This window comes from Microchirus variegatus (assembly GCF_963457635.1).
Source record: "Microchirus variegatus genome assembly, chromosome: 10".
In the NCBI taxonomy this organism is placed as follows: Eukaryota; Metazoa; Chordata; class Actinopteri; order Pleuronectiformes; family Soleidae; genus Microchirus; species Microchirus variegatus.
In genome coordinates this window covers 7,499,108-7,515,473 of record NC_139811.1, presented here as the reverse complement: position 1 = coordinate 7,515,473, position 16,366 = coordinate 7,499,108, and the positions used below count along the sequence as shown (strand labels likewise).

General features: G+C 41.5%; 1 protein-coding gene across 2 annotated transcripts in view; it reads right to left on the bottom strand.

Annotated features, from left to right (window-relative positions):
* Positions 1-16,366, bottom strand: part of LOC310933469 (myosin-9-like) — a 30,658-nt gene extending 14,292 nt beyond the window's left edge. For both annotated transcript variants that reach the window (XM_083896967.1, XM_083896968.1), the window contains exons 1-5: positions 16,226-16,366; positions 3,562-3,893; positions 1,523-1,679; positions 716-743; positions 538-631 (exon numbers count right to left, since the gene is read on the bottom strand). In XM_083896967.1, coding sequence (XP_083753093.1) covers positions 538-631; positions 716-743; positions 1,523-1,679; positions 3,562-3,888 — 606 coding nt within the window. In that variant the 5' untranslated portion in view covers positions 3,889-3,893; positions 16,226-16,366. The remainder of the gene's footprint in view (positions 1-537; positions 632-715; positions 744-1,522; positions 1,680-3,561; positions 3,894-16,225) is intronic.

The following is a 16,366-nucleotide window of genomic DNA, read 5'->3' as shown; positions in this document are numbered from 1 at the left end:
TGGTACAGCCAGATAACAGCAGTGCAGGAGTCTAGACTGAGTTTTATTTCTCATGAAAAGACATGAAAAAAACATCAGATAAAAGTTAAGGCCTGTGCTCTGTTTAAAAATGTCAGAACACCAGGAGTTTAACATCTGCACGACTGTTTTTCTACGTCTGCAGGGCTGTTATCGTGGTTGTCACAGCAAATACAGTCTACTGCTGAAAACACGCTGTGTTTGAACATGGCAGTGTGATGACGGATTGACCAGTCATGTACACAAACAACTGTACGCTACATACGCGCGCGCACGCACACACGCATATCAAATAAAAACGCTGATGTGGAGCGCGGACACAAATGTTGATCCTGTAAAAATGAAAACACTGGAGACTGAGGGGAAAGTGATGATGACAATAAGTCACAGCAGGAAAGGGGGAAAAAATGAGACATGAAGGTAATGAGGTAACAGACAGAGGGAAGTAATGGAGGATGTAAAAGAGTCCTAGATGGAGGTTTTTAAAGATGAAGTGTGTGGAAGAGAGGCAGAACTAACCTGATCTTTCTTGGTCTTATGAGATGAGGCCACATGAGCTAGATACTGGATGACCTTCTTGGTGTTTTCTGTCTTTCCAGCACCAGACTCTCCTCTATATGCATAAGACAAAACAGAGATAGTTTATCATTTGAAAGTCTGAAAAGGAGAGGAGAAGAGGTGTGCATCTGAAACTCACGTGCAGAGAATGGACTGGTCTTCACGATCTGCAAAATAAAACGTGCAAAGTTTAACGATGCACTTTCTGCAGCAGCAATTCTGCATATACATGAGCAGCGCGTTATCACCACAGTGCATAGAGTTTGTCCCGGTATAGCAGGATGTACATTAGCCACAGACAGGAAGTGAATATCCGGGCTTCCAAAAAGTCAAACTAACCAGTTAATTACCCAGCAGCTCCTGTAATGTGGTCTAAATACTTAAGAACATAGGACCCAAAAATTACCAGAGGGGATTAGTTTAAGTGTTTTGCATAACAGATGACAAATCAGCACAAAAAACAAAAAGACAGGCCTCAAAGCAGTTAAGCTGTAAGGCTAAGAGAATGCAAACAGGAGGTAAAACTAAACGCACACACACACCTATATAACCCTGTAGGGCAAAGCAATGAAGTGTTTGTCAAGTTTTTAAAATGGTAAATGTTTATTTATATCTGAAAAATGCATGCAAATGTCAAAGAGAAAAAAGTCTCTATAAGTCGCATAACAGGAGCAGCACTTTACAGACATAAAAGCAGCTCATTCAACCTCAATAAAAGAAACGCAACAAGCTCTAGATCATTCATATCTTTTGATATCTATCTAATTTAACTGCATTCCGCCCTCAAGATTGAATGACTGAACTAGGCGATATAGTTGGTTTTAACTAAGATAGATTTGAGATAATCTGGTATTTTCTGTGAAGTAAACAAGGTAAAGATCAGATACCACCTGTGTTTCATTCTCACGATAAGATAACACCGTTACAGTAAGGTACAGGTACTCACCCTGCATCATGCTTCTGTAAGAAGTGTCAGTGATGGCGTAAATGTGAGGTGGCATTTCATGCCTTTTCTTGCCCTTGTACATATCGACAATGTCCTCAGAGTAGATGGGCAGGTTCTTGTAGGGGTTTATGACCACACAGAAGAGACCAGAGTACGTCTGCAGAACACACACACACACGTAGAATTTAAAAAGTGGCAATGACATGTGAAATCTAAAAAGAAAGGGGGAATAGGACTTGCATTTTTAAATTGAATCTCATTTATTTAGACTTCTTCATTTTATTTTCTTAATTTATCTTCCATTTTACCTCATTCACATACCCTTTTTAGATAAATATTGTTTACAATATCACTATTATCTTGTCCATTCTTAATTTATTTATCGGATTATATATATTTATTGATCTGATATGTATGTGTTGATGACTGAGGGCTGGGCTGATGGGTGGGTGTGGTAGGGGGTTGTTCCTTGTTGTGTTTGTTATCCTGTAAAGCGCTTTATAATTTAAATCTGGTTAACTGACTGAATCTAGAAGTGGACAGGAGAAACTAAAATGCATCTTTCTACAAAGAAATGGATAATAAAAGCCCAAATTTCAATTACAGAATTGTCCAATAACGCAAACTTTGGACAGTTTCCTTTGACATGTCCATGTCTAAAGATAATTAATAATCTGGTACACAATGGTGACCCCTTCAAAGGGCACATTCTGTATGTTAATGTATGCTAAAGTGCTCTCCATAATAAAATAAAAGTTTGACTTCATTTATTAATAAAGCCGTTCTCTCCTCCATCAAGAGGAAGCTCAAAGTTCCTTGAACTGCGATTCCTTATTAAGCAATCTTAACCCCACCCTGCATCAAGTTTAAAAACTGACGTAACCTTAAACTACTTGACTGGTTAGCCAAGACAAGTCTGAGATCCACCTGATAGAATTATGTTTTCTACTTTAAGGCCAAGTTCTTAAATCCTCTTCCATTCCTTTCTATGAACTCCAGTAAATCTTTATACTTTAGTGCGTCTGGACTCATTCCTCCTCCTTATAAGTGTAGGATTTTTTCTTCCACGTGCTGCATTCTAGTGCTGCCCTCCCCATGTCTCTGCACTCTCCCTCCCTCTCTGCCTTTCCCCAGGGAGACGGTCAATCTAAAGCTACAGCGAAGCCTGGAGCCTCTCAAATCAACAACCCCTGGGAGCAGTGAGGGGAGGGGACAGCAGCTTGTGTTGATATGACCGGGTCACACCACGGAGACAAAAATCACTCCCAGCCCAGGACACGGGGAGTAAATAACATTAATTATGGGAGCGGTAATAGCAGTTACAACACATTTAACATTCCGTGTCCATCTGCGTAAAAAAAACGAGCTGCTCCCTCGTTTCCTAACGCTGCTCTTAACTGCTCTCAAACTCTGCACTGCATTGTTCCCTTCAACTTCCTGTTTGTGAGATAACTCTAAACACAGAAAAGAGGGGGAGAGGGCAAACAAGACGGAGAGGAAGAGGGTGAAGGACAAGAGTGCTTTTGTACCACGAGTTTGCGACACGTTCTGTCCTTGTGACAATTTGAATACAATGGATCGTCTTAAACCATACATTTTAATGAAATAATTAGAAGGCTGGATGGCGAGATATACTGGTTTGGAAACTGGCCAATGTCAGATTGTTTTTCTACAAGCTGGTGAGATATTAGACGACCAGTATGTTGGATTTTCTATTGGCACAGAGGTTTCACAGAGTTTCCCCACATGTAAAGAGTTTTCTTGTGGTGTTGGGTGGCATGGCATGGAACTACTGTGCTTGCACATTCTCATGCAACTTTAGAGGGGGGAGACTGTGACCCTGATTTATTTTTCTAAAAGATACCATCTACAGATGTCAACTAAAGAGGTGTGTCTAGTGCCTGTTATTTAAGTGGGTACAACACAGGATGGTGTGTAGCCAAAGATTTATTAGATTAAAAGAATGGAAACACAACAGGTACGTGTCAGCATTGTCTGAACTGAAATCAAATGTGTATGCAAGGCTGCTCCATACTCACATATATGAGGCCAGAGTAGTATCGCTCCTTCAGGTTGTGCAGCACGGACGCCTCATTCAGGCAGGTGAGCTCTGCCATGTCCTCCACCTTGCTGAACTTGGGGGGGTTCATCTTCTGGATGTCGTCCTTGTTCACCTTGATCTTCTTACCGGAGTCAGTCAGCTCCACCACACACTCGTCGCCGCGCTCCTCCTTCACCGAGCCGGCCTCGAAGCCCAGGCGCTCCGACGGCACCCATACCAGCTTCTTGGTGGCCCAGTCGGCCTGTGCCAGTGGGTTGTTGACCATATTGCGGTCCACATACAGGAACTTGTCTGCGTCTGACATGGTTGCTGTTTCGGAAAGATGGAGAGAGGAAAAATACATGGTCATCATCACAGTTGCTGCAACTTAGTCTCAAATTATTTCTGCTAGAAAACAGGCTTAGTGTTTGTTAAGTAAATAAAATTGACAAGGCCAGACGTTTGCCATCTTTCCATCTTCATACAACCGCTATGGCATGCGAAGGTTCACTACTAATGTGATGTAAAACAGGAAGAGCCTGCTAAAGTTGGGTCGGGTCAACAAAACACACGGCCATGTCAAACAAGGCCCCCGTGTTAACTCCCTGGCTAACTGCTGCGAACACTTAATCAAATCTCCAGCTGCCGGCCCATCCGAGTGAGAGCAGAAACATTTGCTCACAGGATCACAGGGATCTAAAGTTCATATCTCAGTAGCAGAAACGCCTCGAGTTTGGCGGCGTTTTGTCCACTTGCTGGTGGAAAGCATCACGTTGTTGTTGTTGTCATCCCTGCCGGTAGCTCAGGCAAGAGGAGGCAATTCAACTGTGGATGAACACAGCATAAATCTCTGCAGTAATTATGGCCCTAAACAACCAAATAGTGCAGATGACTAAAATCATTTCAGATGAACAGTAAAGATAAGGAGTAAAATGCAAGTACTGGTGGAGACAGCAGAGATGCCCTACTCTTTTTTTACTTTATCATTTCTGGCTTTGTTGAATGAATCCTGATCCATTTCTTGGTTATTTATAAATTTAGTATTTAGCCATATACAATTGTCTTGTCCCTGTCTTACTCTTGGTAGCCTGCCATCTCATTTTTAACCTTGCCATTATCTGATGAATGTGTTTGTTTTGATGTCACCAGCATTAAAAGAAAAGCCTTTCCTGACGTCATAATAAGAATACCAACTAAAAAGCAAAGAGCAGAAGTCAAGGATTGTGTTTGATCAATCAACAACATTCAATTCTCCATTAAACCTAAAATATTCCTGATCATGAGAAACCATTCTATTGGGATAATGACATTTTTGAGGCAGAAACAAAATATAGCTGGCTGTTCCAGAACAAACAAAGATAATCTCAAAAGATTTCAGCAGTGGAAATGGGCCTTCAGTGAAACTTCTGGCAGTGACGGGGAAAGAGTGAGCAGATCTGGCACTGTCGGTTTTATTTTAGCTTATTTTGCAAGACCGTATGAGCAGATTGAATAAAAACATCCCATAGAGTGTCAAGCAGAACAGAATCAATCCAACATGGGCACATGTCTTTCGTAAACACCGTCTTATCCAGGCATGCACATTAGAAAACAACAGCCCCTGCAAAAAAAAAGCTGTTCTTGCTTAATACACCAGTTAAAGCTAATAAGTAACATGTTGTTGACGGGCAGGGCTGTGGTTTAACCCCTTTACAAGGTGACTAGACAGGTTTAACCCGTGTGACTGAGAAGAAGAAAGAAAAAAAAGGGAGAGAGTGAGCTTGAATCAAACCGCCCAACTTGAGTGAGTGAACGAAAGTAGACTCTGGCCAGTCAGCTGCACACGGTGTGCATTCACCGACACTGGTGCCCCAGACTTTACAGTCTCAATTATCATTCCACCGCAGCAGGAGCATGACAACATATTCCCGAGAGTGCCAGGGTCATTAGCCTCTCGCAGTGTTCCCTCACCTCTGAGGCACTAAAGGCAGCCATATACAAAAACCTTGAAGGTTTTTTACAAAGAAAACAAAAAAAGAAAACTACAGCAGCCAAGTTCAGCCTGTACACTTATCATTATGTCAGAAATAATCTTACCATAAGTGTTTTATATGCCACAAGAGTCATTTCACAATGCAATGTGGCCCAATGGGACATTCTGGGGTCAAATTCTCATGCTCGATATTATAAAACACTGCTTTTACATAACAGTGCAGAAAAGAACATATCCTGTTTCCCTGTCTAAGCAATACAGTTAAGTTAAACTATGTTTCCAACAGTACGTCAACTTAGCAATGCAACTAACGATTATCTTCGTAATCGATTATTTTCTCGATTAATCATTCGGTCCATAAAATGTCAGAAAGTGTTTGTCAAACCTGGAATTGACGATGTTCTCGAATGTCTTGTTTTGTCCACAAACCAAAATGATTCAGTTTTAATGATTTCTTTGTTATGTGGAGCAAAGAAACATTTAAGAAGAACATTTAGAACGATCAGAGATCTTGTTTTAATCATGAAAAAAAGCTTCAAACCGATTATCAAAATAGTTGACGATTAATTTAGTAATCGATTAATAGTTTCAGCTCTCAACTATCACGTGATGTTGCATGTCAATCAAAAGTCCCTTCATTCATTCAGAGGGATTTTGTATTATTCAAGTTATAATTTTACATTTATTTTGTCCAGATTTCATCAATCAGGGTGACGCTGCTGCCAAAATGCATTCATAAAAACGTAGTGAGTAAATGCGACGGACACGTGAAAAATCTTCAGAATGACAGAAAAGTTGCAGCATTTAACACAAGCTCGAGTCTGTTTCAGTTCATTACCCCCCGATCTGTGAGAAAGAACGCAGAGGGGGAGCCATTCTTCTCATGACCCCGTGCATCCCTCCACGCCGCCAGGCTGCAAAGCAGCTGCCCCGAAGCAGCTCATCCCACATCCCCAACTCATCTCTAGTGTACTGACCCACATCCAGTGACGGAACACGGGGGCAGAATTGCTCCTGCTGTACCTCTCAGCTGACTCTACACTCCCTTCCTCTGCCTCTCCGGAATCACAGCACCCACCACCTCCCCCTCCTCTTCCTCCTCTGTTTATCCAGTCTTTTCAGGGTCGCATTCCAACCATAGTCACCCTTTATCAGGGAGAGACAGCGAGCAAAGGCATTCCACACATTTCTCTCCACTATCCTGTATGCCTCCTCCCTTACATCTTTCTCAGACTTAGGGCCAATTCCAAATCCTATCTTAACCCTCAAGCTCAACCCTTAATGTTAACTGGTCCTCAAAACCAAGTGTTGAGGGTTATTCTGTCGCTTAATAAATGGGACACCCCTTACGATACGTCTTCAGACTGTGGGGGGCAGAATAACGCGAAAGTGCGCCAACTCGAAAAAAGAACACATTTACGTCACGATTATTTGTTACGATCTGTTTGTCAGTCAAGTTATTAGGTTGTCAGTTATAAGATGATACTCATACAAATACAACAACCACAGACATATTCAGCTGACAGTTACCACACACCACGGCTAAACGATAGCAAACGTGCCGCACCGGCCGGCTTTTGACAAAAGATCGTAAAATAAAAACATGTTACGCAACAATGATGCACGTAATCCATAATATGGGCCTAAACTAAGATAATACAATGGTTTTCATCATTTTTATATCTCCATTAACAACGAAAATACTTTGTAGCGCACTCGTTTCGCTGCTTTCGGCGCCATCCTTTGTCATGTCAAAACATGCAATGCATTCTGGGTAGCCCTTGCTCCCAAGGGTGGTCTTGGAAAATCTCAATATTGAGGGCGTTGCAGCCCTTAAACTTGCCCCTCAACTGAATTTTTCTCAAAATCGGGACAGCACTTGCACTAGAGGGAGCGCACACTTTTGAGATTGAGGGTTAAGCAAGGAATTGGAATTCACCCTTATTCTACGGCTCTCCTTCCCATTTCGCTGTATGTCTACAACGTGGTTGCACGGATTGAGGAGAGCAAAGGATTTCTTATTTACTGTATGCATGCGTCGCAGTGTTTTCAGAAGCTCCACTAAAAATCACTCAACCACTTCTGCTTTAGTACATTTGCATCAATCACGGGCTAGATCAGATTTATGACTGAATGAAACCCCTGTAGCTTTTTTTTGTTGCTGTTGATTTAGCTTTCTATGTTTAAAGAAGGAAATCAGCATCTCAAAACACAAATACATCATATTTCCAGTGTTTAATAACTCAAGAGTGGAGTCTGCTGATGTGTGCCACAGTCCAACGCACATGCTTGACACAGATAACTCTGTGACACACTTCAAGCTGCGTCTCCAGAGAGCGACAGCGGGACTAAAAATTTCTATTAACAGCTATTCTAGTTTGACAAGCGTTGATCTATATTGAACGCAGAAAGTAGAGGACGAATAAAGAACTCCCATTGGACATTTTTTTTAGACCTTGGCCTTCCCTCATGGAGATTAACATCTGTGGTAAGACAGGGCTGTTGATTTGAGGTAAAAACAGTATACATTAACATCCGTCACACCCACACGCTCATGAACCAGGTTTTTGCAGCCTCAAGTCTCACACAGACAGATACCGAAAATAATCCACGTTTCCTTGATTTATTGTTACTTTGCAACACTGCTCGGCTATAAAAAAAAAATACTTCACTATCTATTCTGTAGAGATCAATCAACAGTGCGATTAGCTGCTCTAGATAATCTTTGCAAAGGATTACTCATTGACAACAGTCTTGCCAAATCTTGGCAAAAATCCCTTAACAGAATGGAATGTATGTGCCAAAAACCATTAAGGGAGGATTATAGTCCAAGACTTCCCAAATGACAGCAGCCGTATCCTGTCAAAAGCAGCAGCAGCTTGTTTGAAAGAGGAAGAGGAACCACAAAATAAATAACACCAGGCCCCGAGAACAAAGGCCAGTTTTAGAAAACCTGTCTCTGAGACCAGAGTGTGGTTACAAACAGAGGAAGTAACACAGTGGTCTGGTCTTTTAGGAAAGATGTGGAGGAGGAACAAGGAAAGACACAGAAAAGGGATGAGCTGCAGAGAGCGTCCTTTTCAGGGCAGTGTGTCCTGTTCAGAAAGCAGGTCAACGCTGGTCTTTATAGAACGGAGGCCATCCGTCCATCAGTCAGACTCCCTCTCATTCCGTTCCACCTCACCGACTCTCCCCGAGTTACTGTAAAACGCAAGAGTCCAGACGGCCTCCACCACTTTATTACCATGTACAGTCAAACCCTCCTGCAAAACCCATGAACCAGCTGTGCCATGTTGACACTGACGTGTATAATAATAGAAGACCAACAAAGTCAATAACACAGTATTTCTGTCAACTGTATTTCCTGGCTCAGGCAGAGCCATATGTGCTCATCCTCAGCTTCCCTCACCATGCTGTGGATTAGTCGTTTTTCACTCGTCAGTCTAGTTTGGTTGGCTTTTGGTGTTTATATTGAACAGGACAAAAACACCCAGTATCTACATTTTTACCACTTCACTCCATTCACTGCTCAACGATCCACTGACTAGTTGCCACGACCAGACACAGATGGGAAAGGTCCTCCTGAGTCAGTCAAAAATCATTACAAGCTCACTCGGATGTCAACTCTTGCTTTCCTCTCCTCCCTTTATTCTCCGAATGTGGGAAGGGTGGGGCAAAGAGAAGAAAAGAGGAAATGACCAACTGAGAAAACTATTTTGCCATTTGTGGAACTTGTGTGAAAATCTTTGGAGGAGGAGGAGGGGGGAATGTGGCATTTCCTTGAGCACATGCAGCGCGGTTCTGAAAGGAGTGAGAAGTAAATTAAGCTTGCGCTGAAAAACAGCAGCACTGCATGACAGATCTACATCACTTTCCACATTAGCTTTCACATTCCTGCTGCAACCGGGATCCAATTTCTCTTTGAACTGAAAGCTGGCCAATGCCATCTAGGAGTGGAGAGCTTACTACCAGCAGATCTAACTAAAGCCCACAGCACACCACCTTTACCAGCGGCTCCTTCTCTCTGATGAACCCTTGTGCTCCAACCATGTTCAAAACATTTTGCAATCGTCGGTGGAAATGTCCAGTATTCTTTTTTTAAATAAACTGGGGAACTTGTATTCTCCAATGAGTGAATACCTATTTTTGTCTGGCGAGCGCTGCATCCAAATATGTAGTTTAGAGGATAAAACATGGCTAACACAGCCAAAGATGTTATCATAACAAATGTATTTTATCATTAACCGTGAATAACTAATAACCCAAAGTGAAAGTTAAAAAACTAAATTGCTGTTATAAACATTTTATGGCCAGTGAATGATAAACCGAAACATTTCTAAAGCCTGAACACTCAAACAATATGTGCAAGATTATTTATGCAATGCATATATATATTAAAACGTATTAAACTTTTGTTATATTGCCATTGTAGAAAACGTATTGCGATAGCTAGTGGGATTTAACTGTTGTACCCAAACCAGTGCAACCTTAAGACCAGTGTTAATTTCCTGGTTCAAAACTATCGTGATGCCACGTCCTTTGTGTCCTCCTTTCTTATAAGGAAGAGAATATTTTTCTAACACTATTCACGGATAGTTTGACAAAAGTTGTGCCGTGTGTGTGTCTGCCAGGTTCAAATATGTGTGTTTCAGTTGAGAGTGAGATGGTCTAGCTACTTGCCTCGACTTGCATTCAAAGACCTCTGTCAATGGAACAGAAGTTTGAGGGCACCCAACAGTTGCCACCAGGTATTTCTCCCAACATTTAATAGTGGACAGTTCAATCTAAGCATGTCAAGTATGTTCCTTTACCTCTTGACTGTTATCAGCGTTGTTAATCCATTCTGTGTAAACCTATGTCGGTTTAAGACAAATCACAAATATGCTTAAGAACTGACAAAAGTTGTTGCGTTGACAAATTCCATTGAAACGGCTATGCAATGACATCACTGACTTGATTGGTTACCGTTTAAAAAAACTGGGCAGATTGATGTGCACCACCAGTTTGCTTACACTGAAACACTCCGACAGTATTGATCGTTAGATGCAGGGTTACGTAAAGCCTTTAACAGGCAGCGAGAAAGTGCAGTGGAGTTTCTGTTTGTCATGTCAGCAGTATTTTTTTTCCTTTCCAACAATACATCACTGTCTGGCAAAGCTTTTTTTTTTCCTAACAGAGCCAACGAATAAAATCCCCCACCTCACCTCTATCTCCTCCTGTGTTATAATACTATTAATACTATCACAAGTCAGCCCTCACTTTCTTTATCCAAGCGGATTAATATGTCACTTTATTTTTTTGCATTATCGCTCGTTATCGCCACCTGGGACACTCCCTTTGGGTTACTGTGATCACACAAAGCTATCTTGTTTTAACGATCATCTACTCAAATAACATGCTCTCAGAACTGAGAGCATAATTGAGCCTCATGATAGAGGCCAATAACCGACGTCTGGTGGACTGGACCGATACTGCAAACACGTCCAATAGGAGGCCGGAGATAGAACTGACGGCACATTTCAAAGTTCACAGTACTGAGGGTAGGAAGTCTCTGCGGTAGACATGTTGCACACTGTCGGACATATTAACCACTTGTCTGCAGTTTCACAGGTGTGACGCTCACTCACACACACACACACACACACACACACACAGATACACCCATCTGTGGTCAAAGTCTGCTTTTGACACAAGTCAACTGCACTACAATCACCACCAAACGCTAAAGTTAATTCCGCTTGTGACTTAACTTCACTTGTTTTACTTTAATTTAGCATAATTCGCATAATACTTCACAGCAGCTTTGATTAAAAAAGTTAACTCGAAGAAGAATTGACAATTTTTTACCATATTGTATTTTTATTTTATTTTTACACTCATCTTTACGCTTTATTTCTTTTTTACTTATATTTAGAGTGTAATTTTTACCACATTGCATATTTTTGTTTTACTTTATTTTATTCTAGTTTTACTTATATTTAGAGTGTAATTTTTTGTACCATATTGTATTTTATTTTATTTATCCTACTTTTACTCTTATCTTTACGTTTTATTTCTTTTTACTTATTATGCCCTTGCACATTTCGGCACCTCTTGTCACCTTAACTGAGCTGTTGTAAATGTGTGTTTCCACCCCCAGGGGAGGAATAAAGTCATCCAATTCAATCCAGGCTTGAGTTTCACCAAAATGCAATTTAACAGGAAGCTTCACCGATAAACTGGCATACCAAGGACTCTGGGTCAATAATCTGGATTAAGTGCTCCCTCATTATCTACACCACAAATGAACAAAAAGCAAGCAGTTACCAGTCTACCATGTCATCAGCAATCGTTATACAAAGCAAGGTTACGGTCCGTTCTCCGAGATCAGAAAATGGACAAAGTCAGAGTGCACACATTTCCTTGCATTGTCTCAGCCTGATTGTATTGAAATCTTGCAGGTGTGTGTTTGTGCTGTGAGGGGAAGGATGGAGGAAAGGATGGGGTGTGGCAAAAAAAACCAACACACAACGAGAGGAAGAGACACAGAGCAAAAGGAGGAAATGAAGGAGAACCAACAGAGAAGAAATCAGTGAGAGAGATGTTCTAATGAGAAGAGAAAGAAAATGTAAAAAGGAAAGAAAGTAGCACAGTGAAAGGAAATGGAAAAGCCACAGCAGAGACTGCTGCAGATTCATCTCGAGCCCAGACACTTCAACCATTCTGACAGAGGCAACGTAATTATGCTGTGCATGTCAGCCACAAGAAATACATTTCAGCAAAAACCAAAATAGACAAGAAGATATTCAAGAAAACCTATCCGTTTAAAAGTATGAATTAAAGGCAAACAATAGTGATATACGGCAGGGTGTAAAGAGCACATTCAGCATGTGTGCAGATACTGTTTGATCGTCATCGGTTTGAAACCCCACTGACAACGAGCAACGCAACAACTACATACTGAGGAATTGCACGATCGGCTCTGCCACAGCTGATGAAGAATTTCATCCATCTCCACTTTGACTGGAATGTTTAGCCTGTGTGAATAAATCTCAGCTGACTACGTAGGAAACATGCATGACACTTAGGCATTACTGCCCCATCAATCAACACAAATATTCACTGTTACTTATAAGAAGTATGTGCTCAGAAAATACAACCCACAGCCCCCTCCTCTTTAGCACTTTAATCATGTTAACATATTACGGCTTAAACTGAGCATGTAGTTTATGACTTATTTTATGTCTAATTATTCACATTTAAAAAGCTTTAACCAGACATCATAAAATACACAATTAATGAATCAGCAAAAAAAAAAAAAACTTGCTTTGTTTTGGATATCTTTCAACTCCAGCTGAGACAAAGCAACTTTTAAATGCTTCCAAGTTGTGTTAGCAATTCTGTTTTGTCAGTCTGGTTAGCCTGAGGTAAAGGGGATTTTTGTTAGGTTGCACAAACGGCAGATAAAAGACTGAAGGCACCTTATGTTTGTTAAAAGATCCTTAATAACAGAAGACAGCTGTGGGTTGGAGTGTACCAAACAGTGTCACGCTGCTCTCTCATCTGCAACAAAGGCATGGTGCCTTCAAGTAATGTGGGACAAGTGTCCTTTCAATAATATGCAAACATCCACAGGCTTGCTCTTCGAGACGCCGTTGTTTTCCCGCTAACTTGCAACAGCCTCGCACACTAGCTCCCCTGTTTAAAATGTTTTCATTTTGTCTGTACTGCAGCGCATAACTCTCCTGGGAGGCCTCATATGAGGACATTGCTGATACATGAACGATGGAATGTAACAATCTCTGCAGGGGGGGACTCTATAACTTCACTGAAACAGGCAATCAGTCCAGCAAACTGGCCCCCGGAGAGGCTATTACACAATCCACTGCCGAGACTTAATTCAACCAAATGACTCAAATGCAATAACAGGATATGACATACTACATGTCACCAATTGTGTGCCTTTAAGGATAGGTATTGACAGATGCGTCTTTGTAAAGAATGTAGATAAAGAGATTCAAACATGCCCCCCCCCCACATACGCAATTTATATCCTGCCCGATGTGTATCAAAAAGTTTTTTAGTTATGTGGTAAGCTCACACTGTGATTTAATGGCTTCTTGGCTGAAAACAGATGTGTGACTCCGATTACAATACGTCCGAGCAAAAAAAAAAAAAGGTGCTGCTCTCACTTTATCCAAGACCACTAACACTAAAGTGCAACGAGAAGCAGGTTTGGGTGGAGAAATGCCAACGTTGTGAGTGCTAGAATTCACAGTCCAACATGAGGTAAAGTTCATGAGAACACTGCTAACGCTGAGCCACACAGCTTGTACTCAACCTCAGGAAGGGTGTGCAAGCAAGCAAGCAAGCATACCAGACTCTGTTTGCTCCCCACAGTGCAAACACTGATGATGATGTACAATATAACAGAGTGAATGCAAATTGTACAGACAGGAACACAACACCTACATGGCACAAACACCACGACGCTGCAAAGATAGGGGAAACGAGTATGTGACACTTGGATAATGTGATTTAAGTCTGACATTGGTCTGCATCAATCAGTGTGTTTTATACAGGGCATCTGTGGGTTTCAACAAGTCGAATTTAAGACTTTTTTAAGACATAATGAACACAACTTAAGACCCATTTCAAAAAAGTACAAGACATGAAGGAAATCGGAACCTCAAATCGTTGAATTTGCAATTCGGCTTAGCTGTGGGCTTTCGTTAAGTTTTCTCCGTTGCTATGCTAAGCGGTAACACACCGCGGGCGCGCGCACAGCACACTAGCTAGTGGTGCTCGATAAATTCTCACCGGGCAGCACAGGTGGCCTACTTTAGTTCCGTGTTGTAGTTATGTTATCGCATCCTCAAAAATAGAAACATTTCAAAGCGAGACTGAAGTGTAATTTTTAAAAAATCAAAGTAACATTAATAGATTTTTAAGACCTTTTAAAATTGTATTTAAGCCCTTTTATGAGATTTTAAGACATTTTAAGACCCTGTGGATACCCTGTTATATTACCCTAGGGAAAAAAGATTTAAAAAAAATAATAATACATCAACATATTAGTCTGACTGAAATGGTACTAAATCAAATTTCCCAGTTTGACGAAAACACCCAGATAACATGACTGGGAGTCGAGCCACTACTGCTCGTGTACCTTCAGTCGGACTTTAGCTAACCCTCGCGCAACAGTTCCCACCTGCAGCTAATAAACAAAATGACTAAAAGAAGCTGCAACAACACAGAAGAATAAGACAATGATGAAATAACATTACAGAACTACATAAATGAAGTATTCACATGTGGCAACAATTGTCTTCTCGCGCTAAATACTGCATCACCTTCAAAAGAACCGAATAGTTTGAAATTAATGGATGATGATGATCTCTGCTCGATATTCTCACAGTTAGCCTCAAGCTAAGATGAGTAGTGTCTTATTCGAACAAGCTGTAAGTGGAGCAGTGTGCACTGGGACAAGTCCAAATAAAAGGCATAGTGGACTTTGCATGGGAATATACTTGGCGACTACATCAAAAGTGTGCCATTATATCATATGGACTTGTCTTAGCCTGACAAAATATTATACGAGTAACCTAAATATTTTTTTTCCTTTCAATATGCGCTTCACTTTCAAGACTGGAAGATTACAGGGACTTGTGATTTACAGTGGGTGAAGCTCTCAGAGAGGACGATTTGAGACATTTGGGCTGAATAAATAAAAGCATAAAACTCAACTGAGCTGGATGTTAATACAGCCCATAAAATATCTTAAGCTGTGGAAAACCCATGCTGCCAAGTTAATGTTGATCACAGCGCACACCACATTCCCAAGTAGAAGGCAAACCTGGTCATTTTGAGCTGGCATCCCTCAAAAGCATTTCACCAGCCATTCAGGGTAGAAAAAAATAAAAATAAACCACTTTTCTGTGACTTTGTCCTGTTTTTAACGGTTATCAGTTTGGTTTTTTTACGGAAACACCACGTATTTATCATAAAGAAAACATATATACTCTCTTCTTTACTATTAACACAATGTCTTTTATTAAATAACTTCGATTATTATTACAATATTCATTAAAATGAATAAATAAAAATATGCTTGGACTGGTGACTAGTGGCTTTTTTTTGGGTCCACCGGTGCACTAGTGACGTCATACAGGCAAGACAGACACATTGCCGGCCACACACGTCGACTGCGTTCGCCGCAACAAACCCGAGAAGTTCAACCGCAAACTAATAACACACTCCCCGGTGTCCGTGTGCTCCAGAAGCCCCCCTTTATCTATTCACACTCCCGTGGCTCAAAACTCTTTCCCCGGCCTCCAACTGCAACTCATTCAAGCGAATCACTTCCTGCCTCCGCACTTTGAGCGTTTTAGCTTCTAACCGGCGGCTACAGCATTCGCTGCTTTCATGTCTGGTGTGCGTTACTCATGCGTCTCTGTTTGAAAAACGGAAAAATAACGGACACGTTGAGGCAAAAAAAAAGCCCGGGTTAAATCTGTTTTTAAGGGAGGTCCCAGTCCACTCTACTCCGCTCCACCCTGCGCGGCGGCGGCAGCAGCGACTAGCAAAACCGCTGCTTCCTGGTTCCCCGCACTAGCTAAAAGTGACGTACGGACCGACTGAATGAAATAAAGGAAGAAAGCGTGAGCGCAGAGTGAGATAAAAGAGGGTGTTAAAAACGACGAGTGTTTACCTGCTTGTAGGGTGCAGGACGCCGTACACAGAGAGAGGGGTGGCTAACAACAACCGAACCGGGCTCAGTCAGCGTCACCGGGAGTCAAACTTGTGTTCCTGTCGACAGCAGCTCCGCAGAGAGTCCGGGCTAAACTACAGC